Source organism: Sinocyclocheilus grahami, unplaced genomic scaffold (genome assembly GCF_001515645.1).
Source record: "Sinocyclocheilus grahami isolate Dianchi unplaced genomic scaffold, SAMN03320097.WGS_v1.1 scaffold784.1, whole genome shotgun sequence".
NCBI lineage: Eukaryota > Metazoa > Chordata > Actinopteri > Cypriniformes > Cyprinidae > Sinocyclocheilus > Sinocyclocheilus grahami.
This window is the reverse complement of record NW_015505963.1, coordinates 22444-44071: the sequence shown is the minus strand read 5'-3', so window position 1 is coordinate 44071 and position 21628 is coordinate 22444. Positions and strand designations below refer to the sequence as shown.

General features: G+C 38.1%; 1 protein-coding gene across 1 annotated transcript in view; it reads right to left on the bottom strand.

Moving 5' to 3' along the window:
* Positions 1–21607, bottom strand: part of LOC107561616 (synaptic vesicle glycoprotein 2C-like) — a 28944-nt gene extending 7337 nt beyond the window's left edge. The window contains exons 1-4 of the mRNA XM_016246090.1: positions 21421–21607; positions 13172–13831; positions 5791–5971; positions 3521–3697 (exon numbers count right to left, since the gene is read on the bottom strand). Coding sequence (XP_016101576.1) covers positions 3521–3697; positions 5791–5971; positions 13172–13757 — 944 coding nt within the window. The 5' untranslated portion in view covers positions 13758–13831; positions 21421–21607. The remainder of the gene's footprint in view (positions 1–3520; positions 3698–5790; positions 5972–13171; positions 13832–21420) is intronic.
* Positions 21608–21628: the final 21 nt, after the last annotated feature.

The following is a 21628-nucleotide window of genomic DNA, read 5'->3' as shown; positions in this document are numbered from 1 at the left end:
CTGGTAGGAAGGACTGCATTTAGTTTGTATGTGGATGTACAAACCAAGTGATCAATGGCAACAGAGCTTTTAAAATTGCCAGGATGAATTACCCATATAGTACATACAGTGCACAGTATGCAGCTCAATCTCATTTCCATTTATATTTAATTAATTATTAGGGGTTCAAGCGCGTAGCGCTGAAACCGTATTGTAATTGTTAGAATGGTCACGGATGAGCGATTTCCATGTAAAACTGATTGTGCAGACCAAATCGTAAGTTGTAGAGACTTGAAACTGGGAGGGATGGTAGTACTCACACCGCCTACAACGTGACCAAGGCTCGCCCCAATCGGCCTGACGGGGGTGCTACAGCAGTTGAAAGTACGAAATCGTTTATAACTCCTAAACCGTCAATCGCAGGCTCAAGTGTCTTATGTCGTTGGAATCCTTGGCTCATGCCGGACAAAAAACACGCTTTGATCGAGAGCCTGGCAAAATTTTCGGGTATTTCGCATATTTTGAAAAACCTACTTTTGCGAACTAGTCCTAGGTTTTTCGCCCGATCGGAACCAAACCAGTGCAGAAAGATTCTCTGGAGAGTGAAAATCAATAATTATCAAAAAAAAGTTTAACTTTCAACTCACCGTCGCACGTTCAAAAACGTTTGAAGGGGGCACGGCCACTTTTAGTAAAATGCCTATAACTCCTGAACGGAATGATATATCAAACTTTGAACACTTATATAAGGGCTCTAGCTGAGGTCACAGGGAAAAAATCATGGAGATTGGCCACTTGGTGGCGCTATAAGAGGGGAAAAACATAAAAATGCTATAAATAGGCAACCATTTGTCCTATCAACATGAAAATCGCTGTGCACGGTCTTGGTCCAAAGTGCCACAAGTGTCTATGGGGACATTTGCATATCTCAAAAAAAACATGGCTGCCATTGGCCGACGAAGTTTGATCACCTATTAGACAAGGTTAACGGAGGCCGATCGGAACGAAACTCGGTGGCCCTGTTTGACTCAAAGGTCTGTGAGAAATTTGAAAGAAATCAGCCACTGGGGCGTAAATGATTGTACATTGCGCGGTTTTCTGCACATACACGCGATATTCATATCGTATGATAGACCTCCTCGTTCCGATCAACTTTGCCTCTAGAACCACTGCTGGCAATCAAACCGTTTTTTAAATGATTGAGAAGATGTGAAAAACATACTCTTGCGAACTAGTCCTAGGTTTCTCGCTCAATCTGGAAAAAACTACCGCAGTGCAATTCTCTGGACTCTCTAGGTCAATAATTACCATAAACATGTTCAAATTTACCCTTTGGGAAGCTTTTTTAACGGGGTCCTTTAGAAAAGGGGCCTGTCCAAATATATCAAAAAGCCTATAAAACCTAAACAAAAACTCAAAACTTCACAAAACCACATGCGACAGGTGATTCTAAACAAGCATGCAAAATTTCAGGAAGATCGGACCACATCTGGCGCTATAACAGTCATAAACTTTATAAAAACGTCATATTTCTATGGTAAATCACCTGGATTTGCCAAAAATGCTTTTTTAATAATTGATTTAGGTGGTTACAGGCTTGCTAAATAATATGTAATGTATTTTTCCTTATGTGCTTAAATGCCTTAAGTGCTTGAATCGCTGCTTGCAGCTATATTTATTAGTTGTGTTTGCTAAAGCAAGCATTAATATTACAGTCAGAGATTATATCTGCTTCCCCCCCTCAGGGTGAAGTCTCCATTCCCCGGGCCTCGGCCCCTGCCTTGACAGGATGTCTGCTCCCATATTGAGATGCCCAGGGATGTGAACTGCTCTCAGCGAGAGGAGTGTTGCCCTGGGACCACACAAGGATCTGGTGCACCGACCTATAAAGTTCACAGGGATGCCGGAAGTATGGCACTGAGACGCAGTGTCTCATTTCCTTGGGGAACCATGGTTACATGCACACAGCATTGCAGATGTCTTGCATAGACACACCTGCCAGAAAGGCCTTGGAGGCCACCACACTTCTAGTTGAGGGAGCCTTGACCCCCAGATGCGAGGGGAGATCAGAGGACTCAAGGCTATGGAATAGCATCCTGATCCACCGCTTAACATAAGCTTCTCTGGCCGGATGCCTCAGCCTCAGCCTCAGCGCACCACAGATGAAACGTGTAACCAGGGGGTGTCTGCCCACTGACTGGCCACTGAGAGGGGCGTGGTAGGGCGCAATGGCCGCCACGTAGACCTTCACGGTGGAGTGGGTCAACCCTGCAGAGAAACGGGCCTGTAGGAACTCCAGCACTGTACCAATTGGGCAGTCAACTGGGTCGAGCTGGCGGTCTCCGCAACAAAAAGTGAAAAGCTTCCACTTCAAGTCATACAGTTTCCTCGTGGAGGGATCTCTGGATTGGAGAATGTCCCCATCAGAGGCCACACCCACAGCTTCCACAGCTCCGGGCTGGGGTGAAAGATCGTACCCTCTGCCTGTGAGAGGAGATCCCTCCTGACAGGAATCTCCCATGGAGAGCCGTCGAGGAGGGAAATAAGGTCCGAGAACCATACTCGGCCCGGCCAGAACAGGGCCACTAGTAGTAGACGGACCCCGTCCCGGCGCACTCTCTCCAGAACTCCCAGGAGCAGAACGATCGGGGGAAAGGCATACAGATGAAGCCTCGGCCACGTCTGTACCATGGCATGAGTCAGAGAGAACCAGAGGGGACAGTGCGATGTCTCTCAAGTTGCAAACAGGTCCCCCTAAACCTGGACAAAAACTCTCCATATCTGCTTCACCACCTCAGGGTGAAGTCTCCATTCCCCGGGCCTCGGCCCCTGCCTTGACAGGATGTCTGCTCCCATATTGAGATGCCCAGGGATGTGAACTGCTCTCAGCGAGAGGAGTGTTGCCCTGGGACCACACAAGGATCTGGTGCACCGACCTATAAAGGGGGCACGAACGCAGACCTCCCTGGTGGTTGATATAAGAGACCACCGCTGTGTTGCCGGTGCGCACCAACACATGGCGATCTCTTAGGTCCGAAAGGAAGTGTTTCAATGCTAGAAACAAGGAGCTCCCAGCACCGGGCCCTGAGACAAGAACCAAGGTTTCCTCCACATGTCTAAGGCACGTAGACATAGCCTGAAGGGGAACCAGTATTTTCCTTAATAAATCTTTATACTTCTCTTCTTTATATCAATAGCTTTTATCTTTTATATAAATATATATTTTATATTACACCCACACTATTGTTCAACCTTTTAGGGTCTCTGCTGATCAAAGTTGATAGAAATAGAAATCTTTTGAAAAATGATGTCTTAACTGTCACTTTTGATCAATTTAATGCATTCTTACTGAATAAAAGTATTCATTTATTTCAACAAAAATCTTACTCACCCCAAACATTTAAGCAGTAGTCTACACATATTTATATACTTCTTTGTATTACAAAACTTAAAGTCTCTGTCAAGATCTACGTTTTGGACTTGACTAATTTAACATCTTGAAGATGTACCACAGATTGTGTGGTACAGGAAACAGACTCACCCGAAGCCAGCTATCATGCGACAGAGCAGGAAGAAGCCATAGCCCTGCACAAAAGAAGACAGGAAGGCGAAGAAGCCATTCATGGACATGCACATCAGCAGACACTGCCGTCTGCCCACCTTGTCAGCCATGCCGCCCCAGAAGAAGGCCCCTACCATCATCCCCAAATACACAATGCTGCCTGTAGTAAATAAGAGGAGAGGGGTAAAAAACAAAGTGAAACAGTGTGAACACACACCTCAGGCAGAGAAAGACACAGACTGATGCAGTCATATTCAGGAGAGTTTGTTTTTGTCTTCATTCTTGTTTGGCGGCTGATTTATATATACTGGTTTATATGGCGGCTGCTTCTCAGAACAAGAACACCATTAAACTTTCAGTTGACTGATGTTTTCACCTGAGGACTTTCTTTGTTGTTTTCTGGGTGAAATGAAGGAGACTTTCCGTGATGATGCTATAAGCAAGTGAGTTTGCGTGCAGTAAAAATGTTGATTACATAAGTAGCCCAAAGGAAAAACAAATAACCATTAAAAATGTATCAGATTTGAGTGATCTCAGAATTCTATATAGAAGACCTCATCACAGGATTTAACTGGAAAAGAACTACAGCTATTGTGTATTGTACTAAGATGCCTTACATATCTAGCAGAATTAGATGGTAATTTCCTGCTTTTATGAAGCCCTGCCCTCAGAAATAGGTTTGCTAGCCCAGTGTGTCGTGACTGGCTAAACTGCTGCTAGTGCGCGTCTAAGACAGGAAGTAAGACTGTAAATATTGTAGAAAAAAAATAGTAAATAAAATAATTATGTATTTAAATGCATAAGTCATGGAAAGAGGGAAGAGCTAAAATATTACATAAGACTGAATTTTAGCTGTTTTGTCAGATATAGGGAGCATATCAGAGAGAGATGGGTAGAAATTGGTGGATTGATAGTTGTATTTAAAAGAAATGCAGTGACACTATTTACACAGAGCATGTGTTGCAATGCACAAAACCTTTTGGAGATTTGCTGATTTCTCAAGGTGTAAATTCTCAACTGATACAGCAGCTTTCTTTGTGACCAAGCACTTACAATTTTGCTGCTGTAGAACCAGCACAACAATTAATAGTAAGCAGTAAACTGCTTTGCTGGTACAGTAACAAGCCTGCTAAATAGATTCACTTTGGAGGTGAACTACTTTAAGACTTGTGATTATACAATTGCGTTTATTTAATGAAGCAAAACGTGCGTATGATAAATGCATGTCTCACTTTCTAATAATACCGCAGACTCATAGAGGCATAAAAGACACATTTGTCTCCAGATGTCCATTACTTGTAATGAAGACTCCTGAGATCATGTCAGGCATTTCACTTTTCAGCAAGCTGCTCAGTTATAAAGGTCATACCTAAACATTTCTTTATATTTTTCCATTTTTAAGATTAGTTTAAAAAAAAGCGCCAAAAACTATTAATATTTAGTTACTTAAAAGCTCCCATCCCAAATTCCAATCCACTGTAACTGGAAAAGAGCAACCAGTATTACTATTGTGATTACCATTTTAATGTTGTTTGTAAACATCTCAGATTTATTAACTAATTATTTAAAGATGCCCAGGGATGTGAACTGCTCTCAGCGAGAGGAGTGTTGCCCTGGGACCACACAAGGATCTGGTGCACCGACCTATAAAGGGGGCACGAACGCAGACCTCCCTGGTGGTTGATATAAGAGACCACCGCTGTGTTGCCGGTGCGCACCAACACATGGCGATCTCTTAGGTCCGAAAGGAAGTGTTTCAATGCTAGAAACAAGGAGCTCCCAGCACCGGGCCCTGAGACAAGAACCAAGGTTTCCTCCACATGTCTAAGGCACGTAGACATAGCCTGAAGGGGAACCAGTATTTTCCTTAATAAATCTTTATACTTCTCTTCTTTATATCAATAGCTTTTATCTTTTATATAAATATATATTTTATATTACACCCACACTATTGTTCAACCTTTTAGGGTCTCTGCTGATCAAAGTTGATAGAAATAGAAATCTTTTGAAAAATGATGTCTTAACTGTCACTTTTGATCAATTTAATGCATTCTTACTGAATAAAAGTATTCATTTATTTCAACAAAAATCTTACTCACCCCAAACATTTAAGCAGTAGTCTACACATATTTATATACTTCTTTGTATTACAAAACTTAAAGTCTCTATCAAGATCTACGTTTTGGACTTGACAAATTTAACATCTTGAAGATGTACCACAGATTGTGTGGTACAGGAAACAGACTCACCCGAAGCCAGCTATCATGCGACAGAGCAGGAAGAAGCCATAGCCCTGCACAAAAGAAGACAGGAAGGCGAAGAAGCCATTCATGGACATGCACATCAGCAGACACTGCCGTCTGCCCACCTTGTCAGCCATGCCGCCCCAGAAGAAGGCCCCTACCATCATCCCCAAATACACAATGCTGCCTGTAGTAAATAAGAGGAGAGGGGTAAAAAACAAAGTGAAACAGTGTGAACACACACCTCAGGCAGAGAAAGACACAGACTGATGCAGTCATATTCAGGAGAGTTTGTTTTTGTCTTCATTCTTGTTTGGCGGCTGATTTATATATACTGGTTTATATGGCGGCTGCTTCTCAGAACAAGAACACCATTAAACTTTCAGTTGACTGATGTTTTCACCTGAGGACTTTCTTTGTTGTTTTCTGGGTGAAATGAAGGAGACTTTCCGTGATGATGCTATAAGCAAGTGAGTTTGCGTGCAGTAAAAATGTTGATTACATAAGTAGCCCAAAGGAAAAACAAATAACCATTAAAAATGTATCAGATTTGAGTGATCTCAGAATTCTATATAGAAGACCTCATCACAGGATTTAACTGGAAAAGAACTACAGCTATTGTGTATTGTACTAAGATGCCTTACATATCTAGCAGAATTAGATGGTAATTTCCTGCTTTTATGAAGCCCTGCCCTCAGAAATAGGTTTGCTAGCCCAGTGTGTCGTGACTGGCTAAACTGCTGCTAGTGCGCGTCTAAGACAGGAAGTAAGACTGTAAATATTGTAGAAAAAAAATAGTAAATAAAATAATTATGTATTTAAATGCATAAGTCATGGAAAGAGGGAAGAGCTAAAATATTACATAAGACTGAATTTTAGCTGTTTTGTCAGATATAGGGAGCATATCAGAGAGAGATGGGTAGAAATTGGTGGATTGATAGTTGTATTTAAAAGAAATGCAGTGACACTATTTACACAGAGCATGTGTTGCAATGCACAAAACCTTTTGGAGATTTGCTGATTTCTCAAGGTGTAAATTCTCAACTGATACAGCAGCTTTCTTTGTGACCAAGCACTTACAATTTTGCTGCTGTAGAACCAGCACAACAATTAATAGTAAGCAGTAAACTGCTTTGCTGGTACAGTAACAAGCCTGCTAAATAGATTCACTTTGGAGGTGAACTACTTTAAGACTTGTGATTATACAATTGCGTTTATTTAATGAAGCAAAACGTGCGTATGATAAATGCATGTCTCACTTTCTAATAATACCGCAGACTCATAGAGGCATAAAAGACACATTTGTCTCCAGATGTCCATTACTTGTAATGAAGACTCCTGAGATCATGTCAGGCATTTCACTTTTCAGCAAGCTGCTCAGTTATAAAGGTCATACCTAAACATTTCTTTATATTTTTCCATTTTTAAGATTAGTTTAAAAAAAAGCGCCAAAAACTATTAATATTTAGTTACTTAAAAGCTCCCATCCCAAATTCCAATCCACTGTAACTGGAAAAGAGCAACCAGTATTACTATTGTGATTACCATTTTAATGTTGTTTGTAAACATCTCAGATTTATTAACTAATTATTTAAATATTTTTAGGTTTGCATTATTATAGCACTGATGGAGTAGCAAGCATAGCTTTTCTGTACTGGATAATGACAATAAAGATTGTCTATGTCTCTCACATACATTATTCAAAATGTTACACAAAAAAAGAAAGTCATACAGTTTTGGAACAACATGAGAGTGAGTAAATGATTTTTGAGTAAACTATCCATTTAAGCATGTTCAGTGAAATCAGCAACAAGTAATAGTAAAATTCTGCATTTAATCAGCTATCAAAGCTGTTTGTCTGTTTTGGCTTAGTGAAGCTGTAGTGCGGTTAGACACTGGTGATAGAGAGTGAGTCTGCTGGTTAGTGGAGCTGTATGAAAGCAGTTTAGTGATGACTGGGGCTGTTGACACAGCAGGGAGTGCTGGTGTATGGAGGCCTGTAGGGGACTTAAGTGCTTATGGCTGATTATGTTTTCTCAGCAGGGTTCAGTGGGGTTGATTGTCAACTCAACAAAGCTTAGAATCATAAACAGCTACTTCTATGCCAAAAAAGACGACTGTTGCAGGGAAACGCAATGCACAATAACAAAGAGATTATTCTGTTGCCTTGCACACCTAAAAACATACAATATGCATGATTTTTACAGTTATTATTATATAAGAAACATCACAAAGCAAGAGTGCTGTTGTGATTACCTTTGACGGTGGCCCGATTGCAACATCGCTTTTATAGCTACAGCAGTTCAGTATTGAGTAACTTACTTTTTAGAAACAATATTTCAAATTATTTCCAAACGGAGTCAAAGTTGAAACACACGTAATTGGCATGTCGTGTGGTAGCTAGGGAGTCTCAGAACAAACACTTGAGTTGTTTCGTTCCTATTTTGAACGAATCGGTTGAATGAATGATTCAATGAGTAATAAAGATATTGTCGCCACCTACTGGTGTAACAAAGAAACCTACACTGTCAAATTCCTTCCACTAATGCACAGTCTGTATGGAAACTGAAAGCACATTGATACAAAAACAATGAATACATCATTTAAAATACCATTTAGTTGTCCAGTTGTTGTTACCTCTCTAAAGTCACACTGTAAAAACGTATTATGTGATCAATAAGTTATGGTAACATGTTTTTATAATACTTTAATTCATCAAAATATTTTAACCAACTGCAACGTCATTTTTTAGGTTTTATGAGATTCAACCTATTTTTTTAAGTTAGTTTAATATAATTTAAATTGAAATTACTTGTAAACCCAAATTAAATAAATGTAAATATTTAAGGCAGCAATTGAACTTAGGTTTTTAAGTTAAAATAGGCCGAATGTTTTACAGCGCATAAAATATTAATACAGGATTTGTTTAAAACAGTGTAAAAAGATTCCTGAGTCTTATTTTCATTCCTTTGTAATGACAGTGATGGAGCCAAAAGCAAAATGTATACATTCCCCTGAGAAACTTTGCATTCGCTCACAAAACTGGTGATGGAAATAATATGAGGAAGGAAAATTTTTATTTCAATGCTACTGCAAGCAAACACAAAGTTATCATAAGAACGCAAGGCACTTTGCAAGAGAACCAAAAAATATTAAAACATTTTCCTCCAGTTTCATATCTTTCAAACACCATGTCCATAGGTTACAATAACTATAGTATCATATCATATATCATATCATGGCATTTTGTCAGAAGCTGGTGATTACCATGATACATTTTCATTAATAAATAATTCTAACTATTAAGAGTTATTAATAATGTTAGACCAATAAACTATATCGTAACGTGAAAACAGTGATAACCAGTCACCAGCAGAATTTTAATTCTTATGGAAAGTAGACCCAGAGGAAAGCACAAGTGCTCATTTATTCAGGGCTTTTAAAAATGAATCACCCCCATAAGACGAATAACTCACAAATGAAACAATAAACTATCTTTTTACTACCTGGACTGATGTTATTTTTCCATTGTCAGCTTGTCTTTAGGGTCTGTGCGTTAAAAACCATCTGGGTGTATGGAGCGACAAAGCTGAAATGATTATAGCAGCATGATTTATATTCTGTTGCTGAATATCTGGGCCATAGAATTTAAAAGAGAGCATTAAACAGAGAAAGGAAAGAAAATAAAAGGTTTGGGAAAATAGAGTCAGAAAGGCAGTATTATTTTAAGCAAATGTTCTCTGTAAAATCAAGTGTGTGTGTGTGTGTAATATATATATATATATACAGTGGGTACGGAAAGTATTCAGACCCCCTTAAATTTTTCACTCTTTGTTATATTGCAGCCATTTGCTAAAATCATTTAAGTTAATTTTTTTTTCCTCATTAATGTACACACAGCACCCCATATTGACAGAAAAACACAGAATTGTTGACATTTTTGCAGATTTATTAAAAAAGAAAAACTGAAATATCACATGGTCCTAAGTATTCAGACCCTTTGCTCAGTATTTAGTAGAAGCACCCTTTTGATCTAAATACTGAGCAAAGGGTCTGAATACTTAGGACCATGTGATATTTCAGTTTTTCTTTTTTAATAAATCTGCAAAAATGTCAACAATTCTGTGTTTTTCTGTCAAAATGGGGTGCTGTGTGTACATTAATGAGGAAAAAAAATTAACTTAAATGATTTTAGCAAATGGCTGCAATATAACAAAGAGTGAAAAATTTAAGGGGGTCTGAATACTTTCCGTACCCACTGTATATATCTTTTTCTCTCTGGCACACATTGAGAGGCTGTGCAGGTCTTGTAATCTCTGCAGTGGGTGATTTCACTGCAGTTTAGCCAAGCTCAGCATCTCCTAGACTCAACAATGCACAAAAAGAGACAGATAAAGAGAATAATGAGAGAGGGTGGACAGAGAAAGAGAGCTAGAAAAAGGGTTATGATAAGATGTAGTAGATAAATCAGCCACAGATTAATAGACAAAGATGGGCTCCTGGATCTAAGCCAAAAGTAATGGAAGATACATCACACAACGTGTTCACAACACCATCCATTACTGTAATTGTGTTATGCAGCAATTTTCCATTGCCTTCTTTCTATAGAATACTAAATGCCCCTTGGGTATAATTCACAGATTTTAATCAGGATGAATAGGCTGATTGTAGTTGGGTAATAAAGCCAATAGACTGTGAAACTACATTGAATTAATTGTCCTGTACAGGCAGAAACGGATCAAATAATGTCTGCATGCATGAACATAACAAAAGTCAATTTCCTTCTCTAACTCATGATAGCCTTGAATAATGCCTGGGAGAAGGATAGTTAATATCAAAGCACACGTATATCAGTAACGTGACACAACTTGTTCAGTCCACTGCGGTTCTGTTCGTATAGAACATATCATCCAAACTCTCAAAATGTTGTTTCTTAAATTCACTATAGCATAATAATTTGGTCTCAGTAAAAAGCTCAAATCAAAAAGGCACATTATAATTAGCATCTGTTTAAACATTTATAAAACCACAACTGAACAGTTTGAACAAATTTGTCAATTACAGTTCTTTAAAATTCAACTCAATATTCTCAATAACTCAATATTCTTTAAAACTCATAACATAGTGTATGGATTTCTGATGGCGACTTTTTTCTCTTTAGCTTGAAAGTATAAATCACTGTATACTGTTTATTGCATGGAAAAGAGAAGCCTGGACATTCTGCTAAACTTCTTACTATTAGATTTCATGAAAGAAAAGCATACAGTACAGTATATGGGTTTTGAATGACTTGAGGATGAGTAAATAACTACAGAAAATGAATGTGTGAATTATGATCAGGTTTAAACATCAGATGTGGAATGTGATACTGTGCCATTTCACTAGTTACACTATGACAGCAAACAGAAAAAGAGACAACACTTGAATGCTAACTAGGACCTGCAGAAAGTTCATATTCTGCAGCATCTCTGCACTAAATCACCACTGCACCACTGTGTCTGCTGGAGAGCAGCCATTACCTTACTCACCGAGAGATATTCACTGTTTAACACGACTGAATTAGTCAGCAGGCTCTAAATTTCTGCCTGAATTTCTGCTTGAAACAATGCATTGTTCTCTGAAAGAAGTTTGGAATTAGTAGTTTTTTAAAAGCAAGGATTGAAGTGATTAAAATGACAGTAAAGACTTTTATACTGTTACAAAAAAAATCCATTAAAAAATAAATCCTTTCAAACTTTCTATTCATCAAAGAATTCTGAAAAAAATTATCATTGTATCAAGTAAAAAACATTTGTAAAATATATTTAAGCAGTTATTTATAAAAAATATATATATATATATATATATATACACAATTTCACAATATTTCTGTTTTTACTGTACTTTGTATTAAATAAATGCAGCCGTTTTGTGAGTTTTAAAAGATTTTAAAAGACATAAAAGCATTTCAAAGCTATTTCTTTTGATCCCTATACAGTGTTTCAATCTTTCTGGCGGAGGAGCAGCAAATTCTTCTGCTGATGACCGTATCTGATCTCAAAAGCCAGTAGCTGTACCGGCAGTCACAGCCGGCCACGTGCGATTATGTCTTAAAAGCCATTGACAGAGTAAGGACAAAGAGAGAGAGGGAGCATGAAAGAGAGAGAAGCAGAGCATGCCACACAATTCCCTCAGGGCTCTCCAGATGAGTGCATAAGTGAAGAAAAAGCAGGATAAAGGATAAAGAGAAAGAGAGATACTCAGACTTGATTAAACTTATAAAACACATAAGAATGTCAATTTATATGAATATCAATGACCCTAAACCAGGTCAATGAGAACTAAGTATCACACACTTGATCTTGATGATCAAGTAATATCAAAATATTTTGATATTGTTGCTTCCTTTTTGTACAGTATAGTAAACTGTCTGGTCACACTAAATAATAATCAACTACGGAATACAACAGCCAATAATAATAATAAATAAAAATAACAGGTCATATATTTAAAAAGAAAAAATACTACCGTGTTTGGTTAATGTTTTTGGAAAATATTACTATTTTGCTCAACTTGACCATTTCATTAAAAAGTAAAACAAATTATTTTGTGAAATAATATTACAATTTAAAATTGCTGTTTTCTTTTTAAATATAAATATTTTTAATGTAATTTATTTCTGTGATGGCACAGCAAAATTTTCAGCAGTCATTACTCCAGACTTTAATGTCACATAATCCTTCAGAAATCATTCTAATATATTAATTTGCTGCTTTTCGTTCATCGTTCAAGACCTTCGTTCATCTTCGGAACACAAATTAAGATATTTTTGATGAAATCCGAAAGCAAGGGTCCTACCACGGTCAAGGCACAGAAAGGTAGTAAGGACATTGTTAAAATAGTCCATGTGACATCAGTGGTTCAACTGTAATTTTATGAAACTACGAGAATACTTTTTGTGCACATAGAAAATTTCAATTAACGACTTTATTCAACAATTCTTCTCCGCGTCACCCTTGGGCACCATTTTGGAGAGTATCACAACACATGCACGTGCTCTCCTCGGAATGTAAACAAGGCACAGCGCATGCATGTTCTACATCAACAGCACCACATGCATGCTTTGTTTATGTGCTGGAAAAGAACGTGTACTGCATGCATCGTGATACTCTCCAAAATGGAAAATGGTATCACAAAATGGTTACGGGTTTGGAATGACATGAGGGTGAGTAATTAATGATATAATGTTCCTTTTTGGGTGAACTAAGCCTGGCACTAGCAACACCAAGCTCATGGATTGAATTCCCAGGGAATGCATGACTGTTAAAATGCTAACTTTGCATACAATGTGCTATATGCATAAATATATAGTGTTTATGTACAATAGTTACATTCCTGTTATTCTTACCTAGCCATCCAGAGCTTGAGTCAGGCACACACATATCCGTCTCTGCACTAGGCAGAACAAAGCCCACCACGAAGACCTCCACACCATCAGACATGAGCGCAAAGCCCAGAGTGAAGAACAGCTGCCACTGAAACCTGCCATGTCCACACTCCTGAATGATGAGCTCGTACTGCTGCGCCAGCTCCTCCTCATCTGCCTGCCTCTCGTTCTCCAGCTCTCTCTGGTCCTTCAGGCCATCTGCCAGCGGCTGTCCCAGAGCCACCTGTCCATCTCTGGCCTTTGCATCCGAGGGGATCCCCTGGTACTCCCCTTCATATATCTCATCCTCGTCATCGTGACCCTCAGTGGCGTCACTGGATCCCTCTTCATCATTGGCGTGGTCTCCTGTGTAGTTCCCATCCGGCTGGCTGTAGTAGTCATCGTCTTCATCCTGGAAGCGCTGGTAGGTGCGACTATGGGAGTACTCATCTGAGGCACGGTCCACAACTTTGTTGACCTTCTTAACAGCTTGTCGTTTGGCCTCCTTAGCAATGACTCTGGCCCCCTTCATGAGGGAAGACGTGTCTTGTGGAGCTATATCATCCATGATTAGATGGTGGAGGGGAAGAGGTCTGCAGTCACCACAGAAGAAGTGCTTTTGCCTTTATGGCTCTCATGAGTCTGGGAGAAACACAGGTTTAAAGTTATATTGTGAGGGCTAAAGCTTTGGGCCATATAGTTCATAAACTATGCACTTAGTCATACTTCCCAAAATCTATTTATATCTATAAAAATATTATATATATATATATATATATTCATTATATATAAATGTTCCCTGATTTAAAAGTACCATGAGAGACTGAAGACTGGAGTAATGGCTTCCATGTAAAAACAATTTTTTAAATAGAAAACAGTTATTTTAAATTGTTAAATTGATTAAAAAGTTTACTTTATTAAATAAATGCAGCCTTGGCAAGCATAAGAGACTTCTTTCAAAAACATTAAAAAAAACTTACTGACCCCAAACTTCTGAAGGGTAGTGTATATTATGTAATATTTATATACAAATGAAAGGCTATATACTGTTTATATGTCTCTTGAAAGCCTTTAGAGGGGTCATATAATGCGATTTCAATTTTTCCTTTCTCTTTGAAGTGTTACAAGCTCTTGGTGCATAAAGAACATCTGTAAAGTTGCAAAGACACTGTGGAGACGTGCTGATATCGCGTTTGGTCTCGTTCTGTATCGCGTAACTTGTCAGTGTCTGTGCTTGCTTGGCCATTTGTTGTGGAGAAAATAAAGAAAGTGTGTTCCCATTTGTTGTGGAGAAAATAAGGAAAGTGTGTCCAGCTGAATTAATGTAGTATTTTGTTAGAAGGGTATAAAAAAAGCTTAGTTCACCGCGGCAGCCGTCGCGTGGAGGCCTCCTCATGTGAAGACCGAAGAGTGTAAAGACCATCGACTCTACCGTGCGACTTAACCAGGCAGGGACACCGGCAAAGGATTAGTATCGCTTTTTATTTCTCCTCTTTCCTATTACTTGTTTCGCTTCTGGCAACTGCTACGGCAATCCCTTGTCATATATTTGAATGTTGAGCAGTGAGCTCATTGGCTACCGATACAGGAGAGAACCAATTGGCTGTGCCATGTGATAATGATGTCATTAGGTCAGACTGAGTTAGACCTATCGGACTGCGCCATCTAGAGTTTCATGCCAGAACTCTGTATAATTCCAAGGGGACGATATGGTCTGGTTTATTTTATTTATAGCTGTAACAAATTTAAGAAACATTCCCATATGGTGAAAAGTCACAATTATATAGCTTATAGCCCATAATCTATCTAAAGTATGTGGAGTGTCACCTGTTGATTTAATGACAGCAGCACTCAAACAAAACCTGATGATAATTTTCCAAAAAGCATACTGGGCTTCACTGAAAGCAAATCTGACGTTTTATATTTGATTGCACTTGATTAATGATTAGAAAGAGTGAAGAGCTAAAACTTTTTTCATTTCCAGATTTACATTTTTTTTTAAATCCCGATTTTCATTGTGGTATTAGAATTTTTTGAAGCAAATGTTATAGACTGCAATATAGTTTAATGATCGTAAACAGAAAGTGAACAAAATTGTCTAAATTAATTAAATACTGATTTTACATCATATTTCGTATGACTTATGAAACACCATGTAATCATAATCCCTATACTGTGAGCCATGTACACCATGTGAATGAGTCTGAGACTTTACAACAGCTAATGGATCAAAAGAGAGAGCTTGTTTCACTTTCATTGTGTTTACATGCCTTTGGGAAGCTGAGTGCTCAGGCTGCGGAGTAATCCATTGAATGGATGTGGACCATATGTCTATTTGAGAAGTCTGGCAGCCCCAGTGAACTGCATGATTGGCCCCTCGGTGAAGACACAGCACTTCCCCCAATCTACCTGCGTAATGCTGCGGGATCTGACAGGACTGCTGCTCACAAATGATGGACGGTAGAAAGCCGTGCAGATCATCAGCTATAACAGCTCTGGATAACACTATTCCATTTCAAATACAACTAAAACTAAATAATTTTCCTGATAACAGTCTGAGATAATTTCCTAACTGAAAAGCAGCATTCTGAGTGTTTTACTGATCTGACTAGGAACAGCTTAACCTGAGTGCACAGTTTAGGTACAATCAGTCGCAAGTGGATTGAAAATAGGCCTTGCACTCATGATAGCCTCTGTCGAAATGATGTATGATGTTTCTGTTCTCTACGCCTTCTCTGGTGCATTGGGGTCAGGTTCTATATGCAAGAACATTATAGCATATTTGACAAGCTGGCATGAATAACAATGGTTTTAAGAGGCAAGCTGTAAAATTGCCTGTCGATATGTTAATATAAGGAGAGGGGGCAAAAGTGAAAAAAATTCAATGTGGCATTTCAGCCCATAAGAACAAAGTCAATTTTAATACTTTACACAGTCCAGTGATATTTCTTTCATTTTGGGGGTGTGATATAAATACGTTTTAGTTCTTTACATAAATGTGTTGCTACTATAGATTTAGCATTTTTTTAATCTTAGGTATGAGTGTATTACTCACAGAAGTGATTAATATAAGGAAGAAAAAACAAGAAGTGCTAACCATTTTAAATTTAAACAGTTATTAGTATTTTTTCTTTAAGGACTGACTTAGACAGACATGACAGCTGAAAGAGTGAATGTCCTTTTCTTTTCTTTGTTGTCAGGCAGTGTGAATAAGCCAGGTTCAAGTCTCCTAATGGTTTGGAGAGGACATAATCACATTAAAACAAAAAACAAATGACCTTGTCTATAAGAAGGACACTAGGGCATCTTGTGCTAAGAGATTGCTTCAGGAATTGATGATATTATGGAGAAAGAGGAAAGAAGACAAGTTTTGGGGAAGGTTGAATTAGCTGTCTGGTGAAAATGTTTCTGCCATTTTCTGATGATGTTCTTTTATTCATAGAAAAAAAAAGTTAGTTAAAAAGTCTAAAAGTTTCAGTTGTATATAAGACTCAAATATATTACAAGGGAAGAGGCACAGATACTCGTTCTTCTGTTTCATATTTTTATGTTGTTAACATTTTTTAAATATTCAACTAGCCCTAAATGACAAACATTTAGTATAATGATTAAACATTTAGCCTAGTATAAACACTTTTTCTAGGGATAATAAAGTTTAAGTTAAACATTGTATGGCATGCTGTGGTATTTTTCATGCTCTACAGTATGTTAATTATGTCATAATTCCCTAAAGAGTTTGTGATGATTGTGGCCTTTAATATGATTAACAAAATATGTCCCACACATGTATCTGCTATTAGCTTTGAAAAAGGAAACATTTCCATATTGAAATTAATCACAGATGACAGACAGGTACTATAATGTTCTTAAAGGAACACGCCACTATTTTTGAAAATAGGCTCATTTTACTATACTCTCATTCCGGCGTAATAATCGAGGAACTTTGCTGCCGTACCATGGGTGCAGCAGGCACAATGATATTACGCAGCACCTGAAAATAGTCCCCAGCTAGGTAATATCGAAGCTCTTTGGTCATTTTTGAGCGAGATGCTAACGGTCTAATCAGATTCAATGATCTATGCTAAACTGCAGCTAAAAGTGCTACCGCCAGACCCAGAGATCGGCAGAATGGATTCGAAAACGGTAAAACTCAACTGTTTAAAGGTGCAATAGGTGATTGTCTTCAGAAACATTTTTTCTTATGCTGGTTGAAAGTCTCTTCACATCCCGATAGCAATCATTAAGTTAAGTGGTCTAAATGTATTTATCTTTATTTTTATATTCTGTGGAAGGTGTAGGACCAAGAAATATTCGTCCAATCAAAACGCTCGGTCCGAGCGTTTTAATTGGCTTTCCTACCTGCCTATCAAGGTATGTATTAGCATACCTCTGCGCACCCGGTTCGCGCAGACAGGATACGTCATCAGCGCGTTCACGCACGCTGTGCAGACAGAGCGAGAATAGCAGAAAAAAATCAACAACCCGATATTCCTTCCTGGTATTTTAGTACTTTTAAAGTTTTCTCACCGGTGAATGACACATGATGTAGCCCAGCGGTTCCCAATTCCAGTCCACACGCCCCCGCACTCTGCATATTTTGAATGTCTCGCTTAGTTAACACACCCGATTCAGATAACCAGCTCATTAGAAGTGAGCTACGTGCATGAACTGTGTTCCGATCGATATGATCCCTACACAGTGTTCATTGCTCCCTACTCCCTGAGCAGGGGAAATCCGTTGAAGTTTACTTCACTTCAGTACATGGGCTGGAATTGGGAACCGCTGATGTAGCCTATTGTAATGTTGTCTCTGATATTCTGGTCTGTGAGCGTATATGCGTTCAGGGGGCGTGGCTTTGGACGGCGATTGCAGGGAGGGTGGGACGTTCGCTTTCAGTGCTATCAGGCTAAAGTTAGCATTTTCCAAGATCTCCTACTGCACCTTTAATTCTATAGGGGAGTTGGAAAATGAGCCTATTTTCAAAAATAGTGGCGTGTTCCTTTAACACACATGCACTATTTCCTTCGATTGTCATAATTTTCATTACTCATCAACTTTCTCAGATCACAGGCTTCATGTAGAATAAAATATATAGTAAACTTAAGAAAAACAGAAATATTAATGTCTCTTTAAAATAAAAAAAAGAATTAATATTTTCCCGAGAGAAGGAAATCATCATATTATATTTTTTAAATGTAATTTTATACTGCAAAATAATAAACTGTTGAAAAAAAAATCTAAGGCAAATCCAAAGCATGTGTTCAGATTTTTAAGTTCTCTAAACTAATTTTACTAACACTACTTTGTTTTGTCGTTTTGAATTCATTTGTTCCGTTTGTGCAAAATGCTTCATTCAGCCATACATTCATCATGACAACAACAGATTTCTTGTTCAGCAAATTTTCATTTACAGTAATTTATTTTATTGTTTTGACAGCTATGTATATATTTTTATTTGGAAATTTAAAACATGTTAAGTGAGCTGTCTTTGTTTCAATCATCCTACAAAACAAAGATATCCAGTGTAATGGACAAAGGTTTGCTACATTTTGATTGGATCTTGGTGGACTTACATAAGCAAACTGTCCAACGCCATCAGATAAAGATGCCAGGACAACAGCCAGACACCTCTTAGAGGGCAAGAAGAAGACCTTTGGTACAAAGCCCGGGAAGGACAGGACTTCCTATTGGACAAAATGTTGTTTCTGCCCTTCACCCACCAACAGACTGATTCCTCAGGTTTTGGCCTGTGACTGTTACTCTTGTCTATATTTTGTTAATAAAATCTATTTTATTACACTTGTGTCTTCCTTGTGTTGATGATACAGAAAGAGGTTCTACAAGTTAGAGATCCCACCAATCTTTCTTATGTGATGTACTCATAACCTCACCTTAAGTGACACGTGATCCAAATATCATAACGTCATTGGTGACGCGAGTACCCATTACTACACTATTTCGCCTCCCTAGGTTGGTGAAAGCAAAATTCACTACACCAGGATCGTTTTTTAATAGTTGAACATATTTTAGGCCTCAGCACTCAACACACAAGAACATTGATAATCAACAAATGTAAAAAAAAAAAGCTTCTAAAATCACAACAAATAACTAACAATAGTAACAAATGTTTAAATGAAGTCAGCAAACAGCAAAATAATAAGTCTATAACAGTAACTGCATTATTCATGCTGCAATGCCGGGAACTCACAAACCCTAAAACTCACATAACCTTTTAGCAATATGAAATTCTTTGTTAAGACAACTGTGTTCATCTATTTAGGACAACATTTGGAGGAATATTAAGAAAACTTATTTTTTTTTCAGCATAAGCTGAAAGCATAAGCACAAGATTGAACAGATGGAGACGAAAATCATTTTGAAACCTTCCTCTAGTCTTAATTCATTTCTAATTCTATCTGAATGATATTTGCAAGTATTATAAATATATGGCATGACAGTACAGTATTGTATCTGAAAATGTTGACACTGTTGAGTTATAGCAAGGAAAACACACATTTGGAAGAAGCAGTAGTCTACATTACAATGTAAATGAATCCCTCTGAACATGTTTAACAGAGTATTCTAATGTAATTGCTCTGTACATACATGCGTTCATCTTGAATCTGTGAAACATCAGGGTATCAAAATATGATGCACTAACATGCATGCTAAAGAGAAACAAGTAGGCTCGGATTATATGAGGCTTGTCGCTCTCAATCACGACACGGGCGGCTGCATCACTCTGCAGGTAATTCAATTCTCAATGGGCAGAGCAAACCTTCCCACCAGCATGAGCACTGCTACAGGAGCAGATTCTAATATTAACATCGGACATGTGTTCCCAGTCATGCAAACTAAACGCAACAGACAAAAAAAAAAAGTATTGTGGGATGCCAATCTTAAAGGACAAATTACTGCATATTTACACAATGTGCACCAAATATAAATGATTTATCTCTGAATTGCCTTAGTGCTTATGCAGCCTAATGGGGCAGATTCATGCAGCTAAAGCAAAGATAAAAGCCTGGTCAATGCAGCATCGCTGATGAAATGCTCTACAGTCCTCAAGGATACAACCTTGGAACTACTGTTTAGAGCTGAATGAGTTTAAAGTGCATGACTAAAATGAAAAGCTGGATTGCTCTCCGCTTTTATTGAAAACATTGGCCACAATTGTTTTAATCCATTTTCTTTTATAAAATAGCTAAACATGAGCATTTTATAGCCAGCTTATCCATAATCAAAAGGAATTTTAGGGGATTTAAAGTTTCAAGACTTCTTCGGAAAACAAGTCTCAGTCCAATAAAGCAAAAAAATCACCCATTAAGTGACATGGCTCAAATAGCCTATTAAACCTTATTTGACTCAAAACAAAGACTCAAAATTTGGCTGTAAATGCTTTTGGCTGTGTGTAATTATCTAAGACAAAAAAAAACAAAGTAGGCCTAATATATAGGCTATCAAATGTATTTGACATAGAAAGTGGGTCCGGTCAAAATAATATACTAAACTAATAATATAAATCCCAAATGAATGAATGAACGAATGCATTTTGTAGTTATTGATAAACTTGTATAAAATAAACAAACACATATTTGTACAAATGTGTTTATTACATTTTTATTAGCCTACAATAACCGTGTAACAGGATTGCAGGTAAAGCTTGATGAATGCAGTCAACGCTTAGTATAAAAACTTGCTGTAGAAATCATTCAAATTACGTTACTTCTTGGGTATCATATCCAAGAAGGAATATTTAAAAATGCCATACACTTTTGTAATTTTGGTCTCAGTATTTCTGTGTCTGTGTGTCTCCGCAGTGCTCGCATTGCCCGCGGCGGGGGATCCGCGCGCTGTGCTCTATTCCAGCCACCGATCAGTCGCTTTCGCTCATGTCAGAACTGACTCCTGAGCAACGCTCAACACTAATCATGCAATAAACGACTGAACAGAATGTATAAGAACTAAATGTCTAAATGAAACACCAATTCAAATAAACCACTTTTACTTCTGTTTTTGGGGTCCTGCGTCTCTGAATAAACAACTTTTGTTGCCTGGACTAACTGAGCTGTCAATCAGTGTAATTTTAATTTCCTGTGCATCCGTCTCCTTTATGCACTGACAAACTACACAGTGCTGATCAAACGATAGTAAGATTTAAACATTAAACAGTAATAGGCTATAGCAAAATGTGTTGTTATAAGGCGAAAGTCTTGACAGATTTGACTCACCCTTTAAGGGAGCAGAGCAGATGAGATGCCGCTGTTGGTTCTCCATTACGAGACGCCCGCCGTTGCTAATGAATACACATTTATTTGTGTTGCAAAGATATCCGGCAACTAAAGCAAGAGCTGACGGTGTTTAAGCGCTGCAGCTCCGTCTCTGCAGTACTTCAAGAAATTGGAGAGAGAGAGAGAGAGAGAGAGAGAGAGAGAGAGA